Genomic DNA, 18,606 nt, shown 5'->3' on the forward strand with positions numbered 1-18,606 from the left:
AAAAACCTTCATGAAAACTTAAATAACATGAATTTCATTCCGGCACCAAAAGGCAGCCCCGCTGTCCAACCTTCTAAGGTGTCATGGCGGTGCAGATGGCGGTAAATTCGGGTATGGATCACGATTTACGAGTGTACTATTTCAACTTATATATCTGTTGGTAACTAATGAATAGCATCTCTCAAGGAAGCACATTTACGCATCTTTTCAGAAAAAAAACATTTGTTTTGTTTCAAAAGTAATTACCGCATGGTGACTGACGCTCAAGGCTGGGCTGCTAGGCTAAAGAAGCTAGAATATAGAAACAAACCTAAATAAACTAAGCTCGATCAAATGTTTGCCTACGTCTCATCAAAGCGGTCGTTCTGTTCTATATTTCATTTGATTTCACTTGTGTACTGTTTACCCCGGCGAGTAGTCCAACGAGCCCCCAAAGATTTTCTAAATAATGAAAAGGCATCAGATCAAATTTGATGTTGATCATATCGTCTTGAAACGGTGAATGCCTGAACTATTTGGCTAATAGAATGTGGCTATTTGCTGTTTAATTTAACCAAAAATCTTGCCTTGGTAGGTGAACTCTGCGCTCTGATTTTTTTCTTAATATACATTGAACTGTTGAAACTAGTATCAGTACATTTTAAACAGCTTTTTTTTTTTGTTCTTTAACAAAGACCGAATAATACCAGGTAATACAGGTATCCACCCCGTGAAAATTTCCAAAGATGATTACTGGTATTGTACATATTATGAATGTTTACTAGCTGGCCTGTCAAGTCGAGGCTCATGTTGTTGTTGGTCTGTATGCTATCATCACAATTAGGGGTGTGACAAAATATCGAAATGGTGATATATTGTGAGACTTTGTATCCCAAAAGGTTATCGATATGCTCCTGCCAAGAATCGAGATGTCGTTTTAAAAAAGTGTCAATGTCTAAATAAAATAAATAAAAATGAACCAACAAGTTGCTACCAAAATCCTCCACCATAATAGTGTTTCAGTTAACTCTAAGGCTGCGTTGATGGTGCTCGACGCCCAATCCAATTAGACTGGGAACGTTCATTCGTTCGAAACCAGAGCATTCACAGTCATTCTTTTCGATTTTGCTGTTCATTTTAGTGCATTTACGGGTCATTTCCAGTTGAGTTTGAGCCTGTTCATTTGGGTGGTTCCCAGGTCACTTCCTGTTCTGTAACGCAAAATAAACAGCAAGTGACCCATAAAATACCCCCAAATCAACAGGAAGTAATTGAAAATGAACAGGTAAATGACCTTAAATGGCCCAAAATTACCTCATTGCCTGGCGTTGGCTGCCACTGACGGCCATAGACGTTCAATCCGTTTGAAGTGGCATTCGCTGCCACCCTCCCAGTTCAAATGGATCGGCCGTCTACTAGTGATAAACTCATTCCAATTCACAGCAGAAGCTTGTTTTTCTGTTTATTAGTTGTTTGTAGAATATCCTAGAATGAGTTCCTGAGCAATGTATCAATAATCGTTGTATCGCCATATCATTGTTATCGTGAGCTTTGTATCGCAAATCGCATCGTATCGTGAGGTACCAAGAGGTTCCCACTCCTAATCATAAATCATCATCATATTATTAATCTTCAATTATTCTTGGAAGGATCACAGTGGAATTTGATAGGTACATTCTGGGGATGATCCTCCGAGCTCTTTTTGTACAGGGCTAACTAATTATTGTATTAGCGCATTGGAGTATAAGGCACAACTTCAATGAATGGCCTAGTTTAAAACTGTTTTCTTGTATAGGGTGCACCGCATTATAAGGCTCAGCAGCAGCAGGAGTAGTAGTAGTTGGGGTTGCGTTATGCATCCATTCGATGAAGCTGAGCTAAAGGGAATGTCATGCCATGATGAATCAATATTGATCCATATATAAGGCACATAGGATTATAAGGCACGCTGTCGTATCAGAGAAAACTGAAGGCTTTTAGGTGTGCCTTTATAGTGTGGAAAATACGGTAATTGCGGCCTGTAGGTTAGGAGATAGTCACTAGAGTGCATGCGCACTCTTCAGGTGTGATTACATGTGAACTGGTCCTAGCCTTTAGCACAGTAGTACTTGTTTTTTTTTTTGGTTTGTTTGTATAGTGAAAGTCAAATTATGTTAAATTAAAAAGGTGATAGTCAATTTTAGGTTCATGTTGAAATGTTACCTCGAAGCTGGATCATCCTAACTTTTTATGAGTGGGTTATGTTTTGTACCTGACCTTTTGAAATCCCCGTTTTATGTAGGAGCCAGTCTGTGGGGGCCATTAAAGGAGCTATGGGAGACAGTCGAGGGGGCTGTGTTGAGGCGGCAGCCAGAGAGCTTCCATTTGCTTGACCTACAGTTAAAGAAGCACAAGCCTCAATTCTTGTCCCTATTTAAGAACCCGGTGAGCTTTGTTACAGAGCCTCCCAAGTTTCATTATATAGCATGTGTATTCAATACAATGACCCACGTGAGCTGCCTGCAACATCCTCTTCTTCCTCATTTTTAGCCAAAGAGTGCAGAGCAGCGGGAGAAGGTGCGGAAAGCCAGCACCGATGGCATTGCCATTCAGGGTCAGCAGGGGTCCCGACTTCTTCCAGAGCAGCTTCTTTCAGAGGCCTTCATCATCAGTGATTTGTTTGACATTGGCGAATTAGCAGCTTTGGAGCTTTTGTTGGCAGGTCTGTAATGATATTAACGAAATCTAACGTCTTTGAACCCCCCGTAATCTAGGAGATTTTGATAATTTTATTGTCCTTAGCGCCCAATTTATCACACCTAATCAAGATGGACCATGTATGTATGTATAAATGATGTTCGAATGTTTTTCTAAACTCATCTCCCAGGTGAGCAGCAGCAATCCCACTTTCCAGGTTTGACACGTGGTTTGGTGGCAGTGCTGCTCTATTGGGATGGAAAGCTTTGTGTGGCCAACTCTCTGCGCACACTTATCCAATCACGTCATGGCAAGACTTTCACACTGGACCTAAGGTAACTGCTACTGGTGAATCCGCTACTCCCCCCCCAATAGCACATATATTACAGGGCTGATCATTGAAAATCTGTGCAGTAGTTGTTAATAGTATTTGAGTGACGGTTTTCTTCTCACCCACTTTATTCAGTGGGGAGCTGGTGTCCCTGACCACACATTTCACAGATGAACTGATGTGCCAGGGTTTGACCAAACGCATACTGACCTTGGTAAACGAGATCAATCTGACACGCGAGTTTGAGCGGCTACAGAAGGAGCGAGGCCTGGGCAATGAAAAGCACAGGAAGGAGGTAGGCTCAGGTTATTCTTTCACATAAGTAAGCTACTGTAAAGTCTTGATCAGGCATGATTGTTCAATCTTTCTGGTTGTAACTGAGTTGACAAATTCAATTGTTGCCTCCAGGTTGCAGACCTCATCAAAGAATGCAGGCGGGCCCTAGCAGACAGCCTGTTTGCCTGGACTTGCCAGTCACCTTTAACTAAAGATGATACACTAGCTCTCATTGGTCACCTTGAGACAGTATCAGCACAAGCTGATGGTTCACTGGACAGTGTGAACCTGGCACTGGTCATGGCACTGATGTACTGTTTGGATGTCAGCTTCATTGAACAAGGCACTGAAGATAGAGAAGGTGAGTGGGGAAGGAGTACTGAAATATAAATATGGTCAAACTGTGGTAGACATAAAAGTTATCTTCGTCACCAGTTAAGAAAACTGGAGTCAATTTCATTTGATACTATGAAACAAATGAGTTCTGTTCTTTCCGATACAAGAAAGCAGCTTTCTATCATTCCTTGACTTGATGACAAGTGCCAGCAAGCACATACGTGCTGCTGAAGGCTGCCATCTACTGGTTAACTCTTAACGACAATTTCTCAAATGAACGTGAAATGGTTCATAAAACCACTCTGGATGTGTTTTCAACAAAGGAATGACCACATACCACGATTAAAAGCTTAATAAAGTCAATTTACATCACTACCCCCCCCCCCCCCCCTTAGATAGTCAAGACATACAGCGGTAACTGCTGTGCAGGCTTTTTTAAAATATGCACGATAATATCGGTTACCGATGATTATCGGCCGATAATGGCAATTATAACACACAGATAATCCAGACTAAAAAAAATTCAACCGATAATGCAATCCGATAATTATATACTTGATTTAGCCTGCAAATATGCGCAGCCGAAGAAGTTTTGTCCACTACTCCACCGCCGCCTGAGGGAGGAGGAGTACGGCGTCATAGAGCAGGGGTTCCCAACCTATTCCACTAAGGCACACTGTGGGTGCAGGATTTCATTCTTACCAAACAAGATGACAACACTTTTTCCCCAATCTGGTGTTTTACAAGTGCAATCAGTTGATTGCAGTCAGGTGTGGCTTGTTTTAGCAGAAGCCTCATTGGTTCAACTGTCTCTGCTGGATCGGCTGGAACAAAAACCAGGACCCACAGTGTGCCTTGAGGACTGGGTTGAAAACCCCTGTCATAGAGGAGGTGGCGTTACACAACAGGGTTGAGTCGATATCATGGTGGCTCTGTCACTAGCGTGGGTTGATTTTTTTCGTGTGTGAAACAAACGATGCTCTCGCCATCTGCAAAACATGCACTGCAGAAGTTCCACAAAGCAGAAAGAAAGTGTCCTTATTCAACACCACTAACCCGGCAGCCATTTAAAACTGCATCACAAAGATTTTTGGAACGAATACGAGGCTGCTGCTAGCGCGAATGCTAAACTAAGCTAAACTACGGGGCTTGTGACGATAGAGAGATGCTGCGGCCTTCCCGGAGTCGGGTTGTTTGGGAATACAGCCCAAAGCGGGTGGTAAACTCCCATCTAAGGCTAAACACCAGCACAAGACCGATGGTCGACACGTAGCCGTCTTCTGACTGAGCCCACCGCTTTGGCTGGTCCGACAGGCCGCCGCTAGGGCGAGGCGGGCGGGTAGGCAGGCTGAGCCCGGTTCCCCAGCATCGGGACCTCTGGCGAACACCCCCACAGCGTACGGGGCGCGAGGCTCGTGCCTCCGTCCGGAGCAGAGCCTGGCCCCAAATATGCTGCGGCAAGCCGGCCTGGGCAGGCGGATATCCGCTACGAACATAGCTGCCGCCGCCACTCATCTCCGGTTCATCTCATTGAGCACTACGACCAGACAGAGGCCTGGCGCGGGTACTAATTTGGCGGCCTGATGGACTGAAAGGCACAGGCGGGAGGGGATGCCGGACGACAGACGTATTTTTACTGAAGTGATCCGAGAGCCGAAGCCCCGGATAAAAAAAAAAAAAATAATGCAGTTTATACGACCGCCATTCTTCGTGAAAAACATGCTGATCACATCAGTTTCACCACGGACATTTGGACCAGTGATGTCAAATAAGCATGCTTATCATGATGGCACAGTGGTTAGATGGTAATTGTAACATGCACAAACCACACAAAGAAGTCAGCCAGTCAGTAATGCATTCGGTACGCTGCAAATTTATGACGTCTTAATCAGATCATTCTTCTTAAATTTAGTCAAATAATTTTCCCCATCTTGTTTTGAGTGTTAAAGACTAGTTAACAGATGAATGCGCCCGATAATTCCACTTACTTGAAGTAAATATTGCCGTTTGTTCTTATTAAACCTGTACATCTAAAAAAAAACATCTAAATCAAGAAAAAATTGCTTTCAAATAATGTTTTGAACCATACCTATTCTTGAATAAACATTTCTGACAAGTGTTTTTTATGATCAAGTATAATAATTTATTGCTTAGAATAAGGCTATTGAGCTTTTTTTCAGCTAGCTATCTTTCTTCAAGAAATCTGAGTGTAATATGCTTGAAGTGCTGGCAGATAATTTCCCTTATTTCCAATAGATTTACACTGAAAACAAGGGAATTTAACTAGTTTTAAAGAGGTGTGTTTTTGCAGTGTTGTAATGTTATATGTTAGGAATGGCTTACTTTTAAAGGCATTTTTGTGCAACTTGGGTATTTACTCTGTAATTGTTGCCAAAAGTTTACCATTACACAATGTCAGACAATCTGTCTTTCTGTAGATGTTCGAATTTACTACTTGTTCACATTTGATGTTGAAAAAAAGAGCAATTAATTATATTTTTGCACAGTAGTATTTTCTCTTGTGTATACTTAAAAAATTTACATAAATCTTTTAATAGAATTATCGGCTTGACATTATCGGTTATCGGTTGGAACGAGGAGGAAGTTATCGTTGAAAAATGTATTATCGTGCATCACTACTTTTTTTAATTTGTAGAAGCAACATGATAAAGTTCAGCATGTACTTAGGTTACTGATATATGGGTAACGTTTAGGTTTGTAACTATATAATCAGTCAAGACTGATATCCCAATTAGTCAAACAACGATCCAGTTAAGTCTTTCAAAACACAAAGCAACAATCAATGATGGTACTCTTTTGGATATGCTTTTTTAATATTTTTTTTTTTATATTTAATTGTCTGCAATGTGTCAGCAACAGAATTGCAAAAATAAAAAAAAAAATAAAAAAATAGAAATTAAAAAACCTAAACCATGACCCTTGGATAGATTGATTTGTAGCAAGTTTGTAACATGGGCAAATATATCGTTGTCCAAAAAATCCATATTGTATCTTTAGGAAATTGGTGATTTTTTTTTTTTACCCGTAGTTGCTGATATTGTCCTCACTTTAAGCCATGTATGTATTACTGTAATAGCGTATTTTTGCAAATTTTTTTTTTGCGTCAGTCATCCCATACTAAACTTGGCAGAGCTGCTGTTATGCCTTAAAAAAAAGCCCTCTGCAGGTTGCAGCTAGTAGTGCAAATAATGCTATTATGTTTGTTTCTACAATAGAAAACCTGAAACATTTTTATAAATGATTGAGATGATTAATCTTAAATGTATTTATAAGTCTGTGTTTTGTTTTAATCTTTTAGATCTGCTCCAGGCACTGCCGCTGCTCACAGAGAGACAGTATGTGTTAGCAGTGCATAGTCGTTTGACAGACAGCCAGCCTTGGAAGCTTCCTGGCCTTCAGGCTGTGTGTCGCCTGACTTGGGCTCTATCTCTTAGGGTTCTGTCGCAGCTACCACAGGGTGCAGGTAGGTTAATGGCTCTTCAAATGTTGAAATGATTTGAACTTCAGTGTTTATTTCAAATGGAAAACATTTGTTGTGAACAGCCCTGGTGGAGTTCACCGAGGCTGATGAAGTGCTGGCTGACCAAGCCGTTCTAGGAGACGTCTTCCTTTTTATGAAAGAGGGCATGCTTGATTGTGAAAGTTGCCTCCAGGAGGAGTTTTATATCCGTCGCCTGCATTCACTCATCACAGATTTTCTAGCATTAATGCCAATGAAGGTGGGATGTCGCATAATGCATTTGTTATCCTAAAAGATTGACCACATTCCCTTTCTCGCCATTAAGTTTGATTTGTCTTGCTGACGTAGGTGAAGCATTTACGTAACCGTGCTGATGAAGATGCCCGCTTGTTGCATATGTCTTTACAAATGGACAATGAGCCTCCATCATCATTGCGCAAGGACTTGGACCACCTAATGATGCTTGTCAGTCTTCTTCACTACAAACACATATGAAGTATTTTTGATCAAAGTTTGATAACACCCAGTAGCTGCTTATATATTATTAGAATGCATATTTGACATTTAGACCATTTTGGATTACAACCAAAAAACCCGCATTTTCTGTAAAACAATTATTGGAATTAACAACAGATTGAGGAAACTTTTTATTCAGGTGCAATCCAACTATCTTCTTAATTACACAGTTCTTGATCTTAAGATAGTGCCTCAATTTAAAAAGTGTAAGAATTTGTTTCAATGGTATAAATTCTTCCCAGATAGGAGAGTTCTACAATAAGGATCCTTTTGGACTGGAGTTGGGTCTGGATTTTTGGTGTCCAACAGATCCCCTCCAACACAACTCACTGCAAGGATCTTACCTGGGAATGGCGCTGCAGAGGCCCCCACATAAACAAGTAACTTTTTTGTTGTTGTTGTTGTCGTTTTCCCAATGTCACCATCAAGTCTTAACACGTTTCTCCTTAGACGCGGTCTATTTTTACCTCCGCTTATCCTTTAAGTTTTTCTGCTTTTCTTTTAATTGATGCAGGTGGTTCTGTCAAAGTTTGTGCGTCAAATGGGAGATCTTCTGCCCTCCACCCTCTATATCTCATACCTCCGAATGCTGAAAGGTCTTGCCAACGGTCCTCAGTGTGCTCACTACTGCTTCAGCCTACTAAAAACCAATGGAGCTTCACATGGTGGGAGGCATCAAATATTTTTAGAGCTTCAAACTGTTTCTTCTTCAGTTAAACGTGCATCAGACATTTTTCATGCCCAAAACTCTGTTTTTAATGCAGGTGATAACATTCAGGGAGTAGCAGGCAGTCCAGTGTCATGGGAACATTTTTTCCACTCATTAATGCTGTACCATGAGAATTTACGACGAGACCTACCCAATCCTGATACAGTCCATTATCGACAGCCGCCTATACGGGGAATAACTCAAAGAGAACTGGAAGGACTCACCTCATTTTTGCAGTTACTCACTACAATTATTACATGGGTATGTCTGTTGGGATGCTCCATTTGCTGCTATCTTAGGCGTACCTTAAAATGTTTTTTTCTGTGTTTTCTAGAGTGAAAATGCTCGCCTGGCATTGTGTGAGCACCCACAGTGGACCCCTGTGGTGGTGATGCTGGGCTTGCTTCAGTGCAGTGTTCCTCCTGTCTTGAAAGCTGAGTTACTTCTCTGTTTAGCGGCCTTCGGCAAATCGCCCGAAATTGCTGCTTCGCTCTGGCAGTCGCTAGAGTACACACAGGTAGCCATTTTTTCCCCCACATATGCATTAGGGCTGTCCCAACGACTCTTTTTCTCCCGATTAAGTCAACTAATCTAATAGTTTTTTTTTTTTAAACTAGCAGCTAAATTTTTGTTGACACTTATTATCAAAAAACATTTTGGAACACTTAAATTCTTTATTAAAGTACAAATAAACACATAAATACCAATAATAAATCACAAATAAACAATGAATTCAAATGCTGATAGCATTAACTCCAACATGATTCAAAACAATTCTTAAAAAATATATCTAGCATTAATATTATAGTATACTACTAGATATAATAGTAGTTTAATAATTATTCATTGCCAGTCAGATTTTTCATAAAGGGTGTCATTTTTAAACTATTCTGAGTGTAGAATCAAAATTCTGAAGTATCTGAGCTGAACTCCAGAAATCGTTATTTACCGTATTGGCCCGAATATAAGACAGCCCTGATTATAAGACTACCCCATCTTTTTCAAGACTCAAGTTTGAAAAAAGACTTTTTGAACATCAAATTAATTTTTATACAGAAAATAATTACAGTAAATCCGAAACAAATGACTATAACAATATATTTGAGAGAAAAAGCATGTTATTTTACCTCATACAAATCTTAATATCTGAATATTTAAATATGTAAACTAAAGTGCAATCACATTCGTAAATGAATGGCTTCTGGTTTTTTGAAATGTAAATAAACCAATCTATTGTGATAAAACAACAAAATTGCAATAACTGCGTTAACCATCAAAGTGAAGTCTAACTGTAACTGTAGTCTTGAAACAAATCTGAAAAAGGAAAAACATTGCAATAAAATAATGAAAGCTGGTTAAACTTGAGAGTAGCTGAGATCTGTCATGACAGAACATCGCTTCAATGATATCTGGCGCCATCTACCGTCGTGAATGGGTATAATGTCTAGACCGCTGAGATCTGTCATGACAGAACATCGCTTCAATGATATCTGGCGCCATCTAGCGGCGTGAATGGGTATAATGTCTAGACCGCGAATATAAGACGACCACCTCTTTTTTAATCTTATTTCAATGTAAAAAAACACCGTTTTATATTCGGGCCAATACGGTATATGTTGAACATGACGTGCCTTATTTTGAAGTGTTCACTGGAAGTACGTTCGCTAAACCGCTAACCGTAAGCTTTATACGCTGCAAAAAAAGTGCACTCTTTTCATCATTGCATGTGGTGTCAGTAATAGATTTTTCTTTTTTTTCATTTTTTTGGTTTGCAAATGCTGTTAACCAGCGATTTTTCATGTTTCAAGTGTCACCTTTTAACCGCAAGTTGCCATTTTGACGAAGACTCGATGTTTTATAGCAGGCTAAAGTGGTTGGTACGTTGCCTTTGTTGCCCATTAGCCTCGATGTAGCAATGCTAATGTTTTACAGTGTTTAATATAGATGTGTTTCCTTATTTTGTATGTCTGAACTTTAATTCTACAGCGTGTTGATGACAAATAAACATCTGAAAGGAACTGAAGTCTTATATGCCATCAACACGCATGCGGCGATAAAACGCAGCCGTGAAAATTACCGCCCTCATTTCTATTTACCGTGCGATATATGGACTTATTGCATATCAGTACAGGCTTAGCAACTTCAATAAAAAAATGTCGTTAGTTAGTTAGAAGGACTTATGATTTGCAAGCTTGTTGTCTCCTGTCGTCTTCCAAAATTACAACTGGGTGACAGCGCTTTAGGTGTTCATTCACGGCCAACGTGCTGCCATGGTATGCAAGCTTGACATCGAGGAGACTGAACAGACAGTGTACCCTCCTTTGTTTCGTTAAAATAAGTCCATGCTTTGACCACTCTGGTGCGCTTTTTCAGCTTTGTGCTGCTTTCCCCGCTTGCATACCGAGTGTCTGCCATTCTAAACTTTCCACGCATATATTTTTTTTAACCCTTTATTAACCGTGGACGGGGTGTGTGCTCATCGACGCATTTACGTCATCGATGACGTCGACTACGTCATCTTGTCCGGACATCTCTAATATGCACCATTCTGGCCTTTTGTTGAGTAGAAAATGCTCAGGAAGTAGGTTTTTAAAGTGAATTAACTTTCTATTGTAACTGATTTTGTTACTGATTTAAAATTGTCTGTTTTTACTGATGACCATGTTCTGACCAATGTTGCAGATTCTTCAGACGGTGCGTGCCCCAGGACAAAGACAGGCAGCAGGAATTGAGGTTAGTCAGCTCCATATACTTTAAAAACGTTGTTAAATGCTATTTTTGTACAATTGTTTTAATCAAGATAAAATGTGTTAAGTAGGGCTGAACAACAACTAAATTGTTTTGCGAAAAGTAGTACTTAAAACATATTCTTTGGACAGGTGTAACTATGCCAATGATTTCACATCAATAACATAATGAAACGGCTAAATTGTTTCAGATTCCTTGTTTAAAATGGTCATTTAAAGTAAACTCACTTTCACCATTATTCTGTCCTGTCAGATGGAGCTAAATGAGATCGAGTCAAGCTGTGAGGAGTACCCTCTGACTCGAGGCTTCTGTCATCTGATAAGTACTTTGGCGGAGAGCAGCGTTCCCCTTAATTTAGGCGCGGGGCTGCGTGTGCCAGGCTTCCAGCCGTACCTGAATTTCTTGCGAGACACCGTCTTCTTGGCTTTCCCCACCAGAGCATATCGGCATCCAGCTGAGAAGGTGCTGTGCGGCTCATTGTTTGTACTCACAGTTTACACACACTTACTCATTCCATTTCACCTTTTTCCAGTGGGAAGTAGCTGACACCACGCTTGAAGTCTTTCACAAACTGCTGCGGGATTACGAGCCGCAGCCATCAGACTTCGTCCAGGAGATGGTGGAGTTGCAGGGCGAGCTGGTCCCAGCCCACAAGCCGCCGGGCCACAGCATCATGTTCCACCTGCTTAACGACTCTCCTATGTTGGCGCTCTGCCTCAGCGTGCTGGAGGAGGGTGTACGCCAGCTGGATACCTACGCTCCTTTTCCTGGTGAGAAAGCATGCAGGCTGCTGCTGACATTGCCTGACTTGGAAGGCTAGTGACTGTTGGTTTTAACGATGACTCACTCGGTCTTCTAGGCAAGAAGCACCTGGAGTCTGCAGTACTGCATTGCCTCTGCCTGCTTGACCTGACCCTGCAAAAAGAGGTGGTGTTCATGGACCTCCTCAGGGAGAGCCAGCCCTCTCTTTTAGTTTCCCCGTTGGAGCAGCTCCTGCAGGGGGTCAGTCCGCAAACCCGCAAAGCAGATCACATTGTCAATGTAGCCAGGTAATAACGAAACCGTCACCTATTATCCAAACTGATGGCTCTTTGCACATTAAAATGTTCATTTAATTGTGTTTGCTGTTAGGTATCTCTACCACAATGACTCCAACCCTGAGGCTGCTTTCCAGAGTGCCAAGATCTTGCGTCACATTGCAAATTACCCTAACATTCAAGACAGGCTTGTTGGAGATTTCACACATGACCAGGTATATCATGTTATAATTGTACAGTTTTTCCTGAAAGCTGTTGTCGGGTGACTTACATATACAGTATGAAGGGATAGTGGTGTGGCATGTCTTGTGTAGTATCAAGCTAAACTTTTCTGTTCCGTTAGGTTGTGAGCGAAAAGCTGATGGCAGGCTTTGTGGAGTGTCTGGATAATGACGAAGCAGAAGAAGGAACAGTGACTGAAAATGGTGTGTCTTTTCAGGTTGCTTTCAAAAATATCTTTCATTGTTTTGTGTAACCAGGCTCTTGACACTTCTAGATACAGATTCCCAAAAGAATGTTGCACGAATACGACATGAAACCCAAGTTCATATCCTCAACCTGCTCATTACCTCTTTGGAGTTGAAGACACCCAATCTGGCATTGTATCTACTGGGCTTTGATGTCAAAAAGCACGTGTCCGCTACCAACCTGCAGGATCCAGGTGATGTAAACCCATAGGAGCCCAGCGTGACATACCATATTGGCACAAATATAAGACAGTTTTTTGGCATTGAAACAAGACTGAAAAAGTGGGAGTCGTCTTATATTCGGGGTCTAGACATTATACCCATTCACGATGCTAGATGGCGCCAGATATCAAGCAAATGCTGAACTTGAGTAATGTTCTGTCATGATAGATCTCAGCTACTCTCAAGTTTAACCAGTTTGCATTATTTTATTGCAATGTTTTTCCTTATTCAGATTTGTTTCAAGACTACAGTTACAGTTCGACCTCACTTTGTAGGTTAATGCAGTTATTGCAATTTTGTTGTTTTACAATAGATTGGTTTATTTACATTTCAAAAACCAGAAGCCATTCATTTATGAATGTGATTGCACTTTAGTTTACATATTTAAATGTTCAGATATTAAGATTTGAGTGAGGCAAAATAGCATGCTTTTTCTTTCAAATATATTGTTATAATCATTTGTTTCAGATGTACTGTAATTATTTTCTGTATAAACATTAGAGGTGTGCAAAATTTCCGATTCTTAGATTATTCGCGATTCGGCCGTGGAAGATTCGAAAACGATTCACAAACATCCAAATTACGATTATTGAAATATGCCAAGTAAAGCAGAAGTACAACACACTCAGCGCGCCGCGCGGTCTTGGGGACGCAATTAGGGACGCAGCGAGAGTAGCTAAACATTATGCTTCTCATTACCCGGCCCCTCGGATAATGCCAATGGTCAGCTCACGGCTCTAACTCAACTCATGCCACGAGATAAAAAAAGACAACAACATACCTGACTGGTGCCGAAAAGCTGCTACAAAGTACATCGACATGTTACGGTAGATATCATTTATATAGGACTAGATGCATTATAGAGTCGGTATCGTTAGCAGCACATCTACAAAAAGCTAGATGCGGGCGTTAGTAAACGGCCGCCATCTTAAAGCAGTACACTTCCCTGCAAGGCTGTTGTAGCGAACCTTCCAAGCGAACCTAATTAACTTTTTATCTAAAATACTCCTAAATCGGTAAAATATTGACTTGAATCTATCTTTAAAATAGTTTTAAAACTTTCACATGTTGAAAGTAGACAAAAGAGAAATTATGGAATAACAGGAGCAATTTTAACAACTTTAACGGTTGATTCACAACATTAAATTAATTTAAAGTAGTTTAAAGCTTTTTTTTTTTTTTTTTAATGTACAAAACATTTTAAAAAAAAAAAAAAAAAAAAAAGGAGGGGAGGCATCAATAATCGTTTTATAATCGAATCGGAGCCTCTGAATCGTAATCGTAATCGAATCGTTAGGTGCCCAAAGATTCCCAGCTCTAATAAACATAAATTTGGTGTTCGTTTTTTCCAAACTTGAGTCTTGAAAAAGAGGGGGTCGTCTTATAATCAGGGCCGTCTTATATTCGGGCCAATACGGTATATGTTACCTAGAATTTCATGCTTTTGAGACTCTATTTCAGAATTTTGATATTTCTTTCTCAAAAAAATTGATGGATGCAAGTCAACACATGCATCTGCAGGTTTTATGAGAAAAACCATCAGGATTTAACAAGGGTTATAGATATTAGAGCACTTATTTCATGTATTCACTTCGATTTTTCTTTTTTACAAATTTGGAAAAATAGTTCTATTAAGACCTTAGTTTTCAAATTTGTGGATTCTTTGACAATTGCCTCTTGTTGCGGGCCTTCTTTAAATTAAGGATAATTCAGTACCTTCTTTTGTGATTTCCAGCATACAATCGAACAAGAAAGACCTTACATGTGCAGCATAGCAATGCACTGATAGAAGTATTTTACAGGTGTGTTAGGGTGCCCGCGGAGTTGCCTGCATGCCATCCTAAGTCTCTTGCAGCGAGGCACTGAGAAAAGATCAGGACCCGCTCTCACTCGACATGCTCCACACCTGGCTGAGCTGTGCTACCAGGTAAGTGTTCTCCTCACAGGCAGAGCAACCTAACATTTGGTACTTCACATTTTATGAATGTTGTTACCTCGCGATGACAGGTGATCTACCAACTGTGTACCTGCTCTGAAACATCTGGACCCACCATGCGGTATTTGAGGACAAGCCAGGACTTTCTGTTCTCACATCTGCAACATTTACCTTTTGTTCCACCTGGTGAGTCCATGAGTTTAGTTTTCAAATATTGCATCATGGGAAATATTTAAAAATAGAATCTTCTCATGAAAACTGAACTATTATTCTAAGTAGAGGTGGTTACCAAATGACACTAGTTTACCTTAGTGTTCAAGTTTATTTCAATTAGTATTTTTGATGAATTCTACAGTACTTCATTAAATCAGTACAATTCAAGAACTTTACATAATATGTTTCTGTGCTGTTCACAGGCGACCAAATTGCTGCCCTGTCACAGATGTCTTGGCTCATGAAAATAGCTGCAATCGAACTCAGGGTGACGTCATTGAACCGCCAGCGCTCACACACACAGCGACTTGTCAACTTGCTGCTTGATGACCAGCCACTCTCGCAGCATGCAGGTATGGATGTGTAATCATCAACTTTTGTTTGGGACATTATTGATTTCATAGATGGGTTTGATGAAATAGTGTAAAAAGTCCTTTCAATAACATAAACAAAACAAGAAGGACTTTTTCATTTGAAAAGGTATGGCTCTTACCCCTTTATTGGGCCCTCATTTAACTTAGTGGCTGCCTAGTGGCAAATCCATTTTGACTGAGAGTGATTATCCGCTGCCACCCTCCTAATCAAACTCAAAATGTGAGATCCACGTACAGTATGTGGAAACCAGGTTTTTATGTGGCTAAACGGGAAATTAGCAGGAAAAAGTTGCTTGCCTCATAAGGTGTTAAAATATTTGTAAATCATCACTGTAAATATACAGTATATATATATACAGTATATATATATATATATATATATATATATATATATATATATATATATATATGTATATATATATATATTAGGGCTGTCAAAATTATCGCGTTAACGCGCGGTAATTAATTTTTTAAATTAATCACGTTAAAATATTTGATGCAATTAACGCACATGTCCCGCTCAGACAGTATTCTGCCTTTTGGTAAGTATTACAGCAACGCTTTTTGTGCTGTCCAACAGCGAACTCTTGTGGTCGCTTTGCGACATGGTTTATTGTTTTCTTGCCAGTTCAATATGGCTGCACGACGTCTCGGGCTGACGCCTACGTTGTATTGTTGTGCTTATATGATCCTTGGACAAGATTTGTCCGTAAGTATGGTTGTTGTAAAGAATGTACATATTATGTTAGTAAGCGAAATGTTATATTTTTTTGTATGAGACGCTTTTTGTTAATGTTTAGTGAACCTGTATAGCGTGCTAAGCTAACGTTGTTGCTAATGCAATGCTTGTGTACTTTTTTTTTGTAGTTTTACGATGGTCTAAAGAGGACAATGGTTTGAGGCCATTTTATTAATAAATCAGATGAAAAAGGAAGAAGTCTGATTATTAAGGCGTCGTTCACTAGCTGTCTAGCTTTGGAAAAAGTAGACGCTTCGGAGTGAGGACAGCATAGACAGATTTAAATGACAGTAGAGTGAAATGCCCACTACAGTCTTTATGTACTGTATGTTGAATGTACAGTGCCTTGAAAAAGTATTCGGCCCCCTTGAATCTTGCAACCTTTCGCCACATTTCAGGCTTCAAACATAAAGATATGAAATTAAATTTTTTTGTCAAGAATCAACAACATGTGGGACACATTCATGAAGTGGAACAACATTTATTGGATAATTTAAACTTTTTTAACAAATAAAAAAATGAAAAGTGGGGCGTGCAATATTATTCGGCCCGTTTACTTGAAGTGCAGCAAACTCACTCCAGAAGTTCAGTGAGGATCTCTGAATGATCCAATGTTGTCCTAAATGACCGATGATGATAAATAGAATCCACCTGTGTGTAATCAAGTCTCCGTATAAATGCACCTGCTCTGTGATAGTCTCAGGGTTCTGTTTAAAGTGCAGAGAGCATTATGAAAACCAAGGAACACACCAGGCAGGTCCGAGATACTGTTGTGGAGAAGTTTAAAGCCGGATTTGGATACAAAAAGATTTCCCAAGCTTTAAACATCTCAAGGAGCACTGTGCAAGCCATCATATTGAAATGGAAGGAGCATCAGACCGCTGCAAATCTACCAAGACCCGGCCGTCCTTCCAAACTTTCTTCTCAAACAAGGAGAAAACTGATCAGAGGTGCAGCCAAGAGGCCCATGATCACTCTGGATGAACTACTGAGATCTACAGCTGAGGTGGGAGAGTCTGTCCATAGGACAACAATCAGTCGTACACTGCACAAATCTGGCCTTTATGGAAGAGTGGCAAGAAGAAAGCCATTTCTCAAAGATATCCATAAAAAGTCTCGTTTAAAGTTTGCCACAGGCCACCTGGGAGACACACCAAACATGTGGAAGAAGGTGCTCTGGTCAGATGAAACCAAAATTGAACTTTTTGGCCACAATGCAAAACAATATGTTTGGCGTAAAAGCAACACAGCTCATCACCCTGAACACACCATCCCCACTGTCAAACATGGTGGTGGCAGCATCATGGTTTGGGCCTGCTTTTCTTCAGCAGGGACAGGGAAGATGGTTAAAATTGACGGGAAGATGGATGCAGCCAAATACAGGAACATTCTGGAAGAAAACCTGTTGGTATCTGCACAAGACCTGAGACTGGGACGGAGATTTATCTTCCAACAGGACAATGATCCAAAACATAAAGCCCAAATCTACAGTGGAATGGTTAAAAAATAAACGTATCCAGGTGTTAGAATGGCCAAGTCAAAGTCCAGACCTGAATCCAATCGAGAATCTGTGGAAAGAGCTGAAGACTGCTGTTCACAAACACTCTCCATCCAACCTCACTGAGCTCGAGCTGTTTTGCAAGGAAGAACGGGCAAGAATGTCAGTCTCTCGATGTGCAAAACTGATAGAAACATACCCCAAGCGACTTGCAGCTGTAATTGGAGCAAAAGGTGGCGCTACAAAGTATTAACGCAAGGGGGCCGAATAATATTGCACGCCCCACTTTTCAGTTTTTTTTTTGTTAAAAAAGTTTAAATTATCCAATAAATTTTGTTCCACTTCACGATTGTGTCCCACTTGTTGTTGATTCTTGACAAAAAAATTAAAATTTTATATCTTTATGTTTGAAGCCTGAAATGTGGCGAAAGGGTGCAAGGGGGCCGAATACTTTTGCAAGGCACTGTATACAGTGCTGCTCAAAAGTTTGTGAACCCCCTCAACATTTTGGAATTTTCTATTATTTCAACCTGATTTCCTAATCAATCAATTCAGTAGTTTTTTTTTTGTTTTTTTAACAGTTGTGTTGTCGAGACTAAATTAAAAAGAGTTTTCATCAACTGATGTAGGTGCAAAATTGAACTGTTTGGTCACAACCAAAACCGCCATGTCTGGCGAAAAGTCAACACTGCATACTACCAAAAGAACCTTCTCCCAACAGAGAAGCATGGAGGTGGGAATGTCAAGATCTGGGCTTGCTTTTCATCCTCAGGACCTGGACAACTCCACATAGTCCAGGGAATCATGAATTCTGAGGAATATTGTCAAATCCTAGAACATAACCTGACGCCATCTGTTTTGAAGTTAAAGCTTGGCAGAAGGTGGATCATGCAACATGATAATGATCCAAAGCATTCCAGCAATACAACCAAGGAATGGCTGAAAAAGAAGAAGATTCGTGTTCTGGACTGGCCCAGTCAAAGTCCTGACCTAAATCCCATTGAAATGCTGTGGCGGGACCTGAAGCGAGCAGTTCATGCCAGACGCCCATCAAACCTCTCTCAACTG

The 18,606-nt window shown here is 40.3% G+C and overlaps 1 protein-coding gene across 1 annotated transcript in view; it reads left to right on the forward strand.

Annotated features, from left to right (window-relative positions):
• Window positions 1-38: 38 nt before the first annotated feature.
• nup205 (nucleoporin 205) overlaps window positions 39-18,606 on the forward strand; it is a 32,671-nt gene continuing 14,103 nt past the window's right edge. The window contains exons 1-23 of the mRNA XM_057836700.1: window positions 39-111; window positions 2,261-2,403; window positions 2,509-2,680; window positions 2,846-2,990; window positions 3,122-3,281; window positions 3,395-3,623; window positions 6,918-7,082; window positions 7,163-7,338; window positions 7,428-7,544; window positions 7,838-7,975; window positions 8,110-8,260; window positions 8,360-8,565; window positions 8,639-8,821; window positions 10,987-11,037; window positions 11,305-11,514; window positions 11,585-11,822; window positions 11,912-12,101; window positions 12,184-12,304; window positions 12,433-12,514; window positions 12,586-12,750; window positions 14,581-14,705; window positions 14,786-14,900; window positions 15,131-15,280. Coding sequence (XP_057692683.1) covers window positions 84-111; window positions 2,261-2,403; window positions 2,509-2,680; window positions 2,846-2,990; window positions 3,122-3,281; window positions 3,395-3,623; window positions 6,918-7,082; window positions 7,163-7,338; window positions 7,428-7,544; window positions 7,838-7,975; window positions 8,110-8,260; window positions 8,360-8,565; window positions 8,639-8,821; window positions 10,987-11,037; window positions 11,305-11,514; window positions 11,585-11,822; window positions 11,912-12,101; window positions 12,184-12,304; window positions 12,433-12,514; window positions 12,586-12,750; window positions 14,581-14,705; window positions 14,786-14,900; window positions 15,131-15,280 — 3,460 coding nt within the window. The 5' untranslated portion in view covers window positions 39-83. The remainder of the gene's footprint in view (window positions 112-2,260; window positions 2,404-2,508; window positions 2,681-2,845; window positions 2,991-3,121; window positions 3,282-3,394; window positions 3,624-6,917; window positions 7,083-7,162; window positions 7,339-7,427; window positions 7,545-7,837; window positions 7,976-8,109; window positions 8,261-8,359; window positions 8,566-8,638; window positions 8,822-10,986; window positions 11,038-11,304; window positions 11,515-11,584; window positions 11,823-11,911; window positions 12,102-12,183; window positions 12,305-12,432; window positions 12,515-12,585; window positions 12,751-14,580; window positions 14,706-14,785; window positions 14,901-15,130; window positions 15,281-18,606) is intronic.

The sequence above is a fragment of the Corythoichthys intestinalis genome, chromosome 5, assembly GCF_030265065.1.
Source record: "Corythoichthys intestinalis isolate RoL2023-P3 chromosome 5, ASM3026506v1, whole genome shotgun sequence".
Taxonomy (NCBI): Eukaryota; Metazoa; Chordata; class Actinopteri; order Syngnathiformes; family Syngnathidae; genus Corythoichthys; species Corythoichthys intestinalis.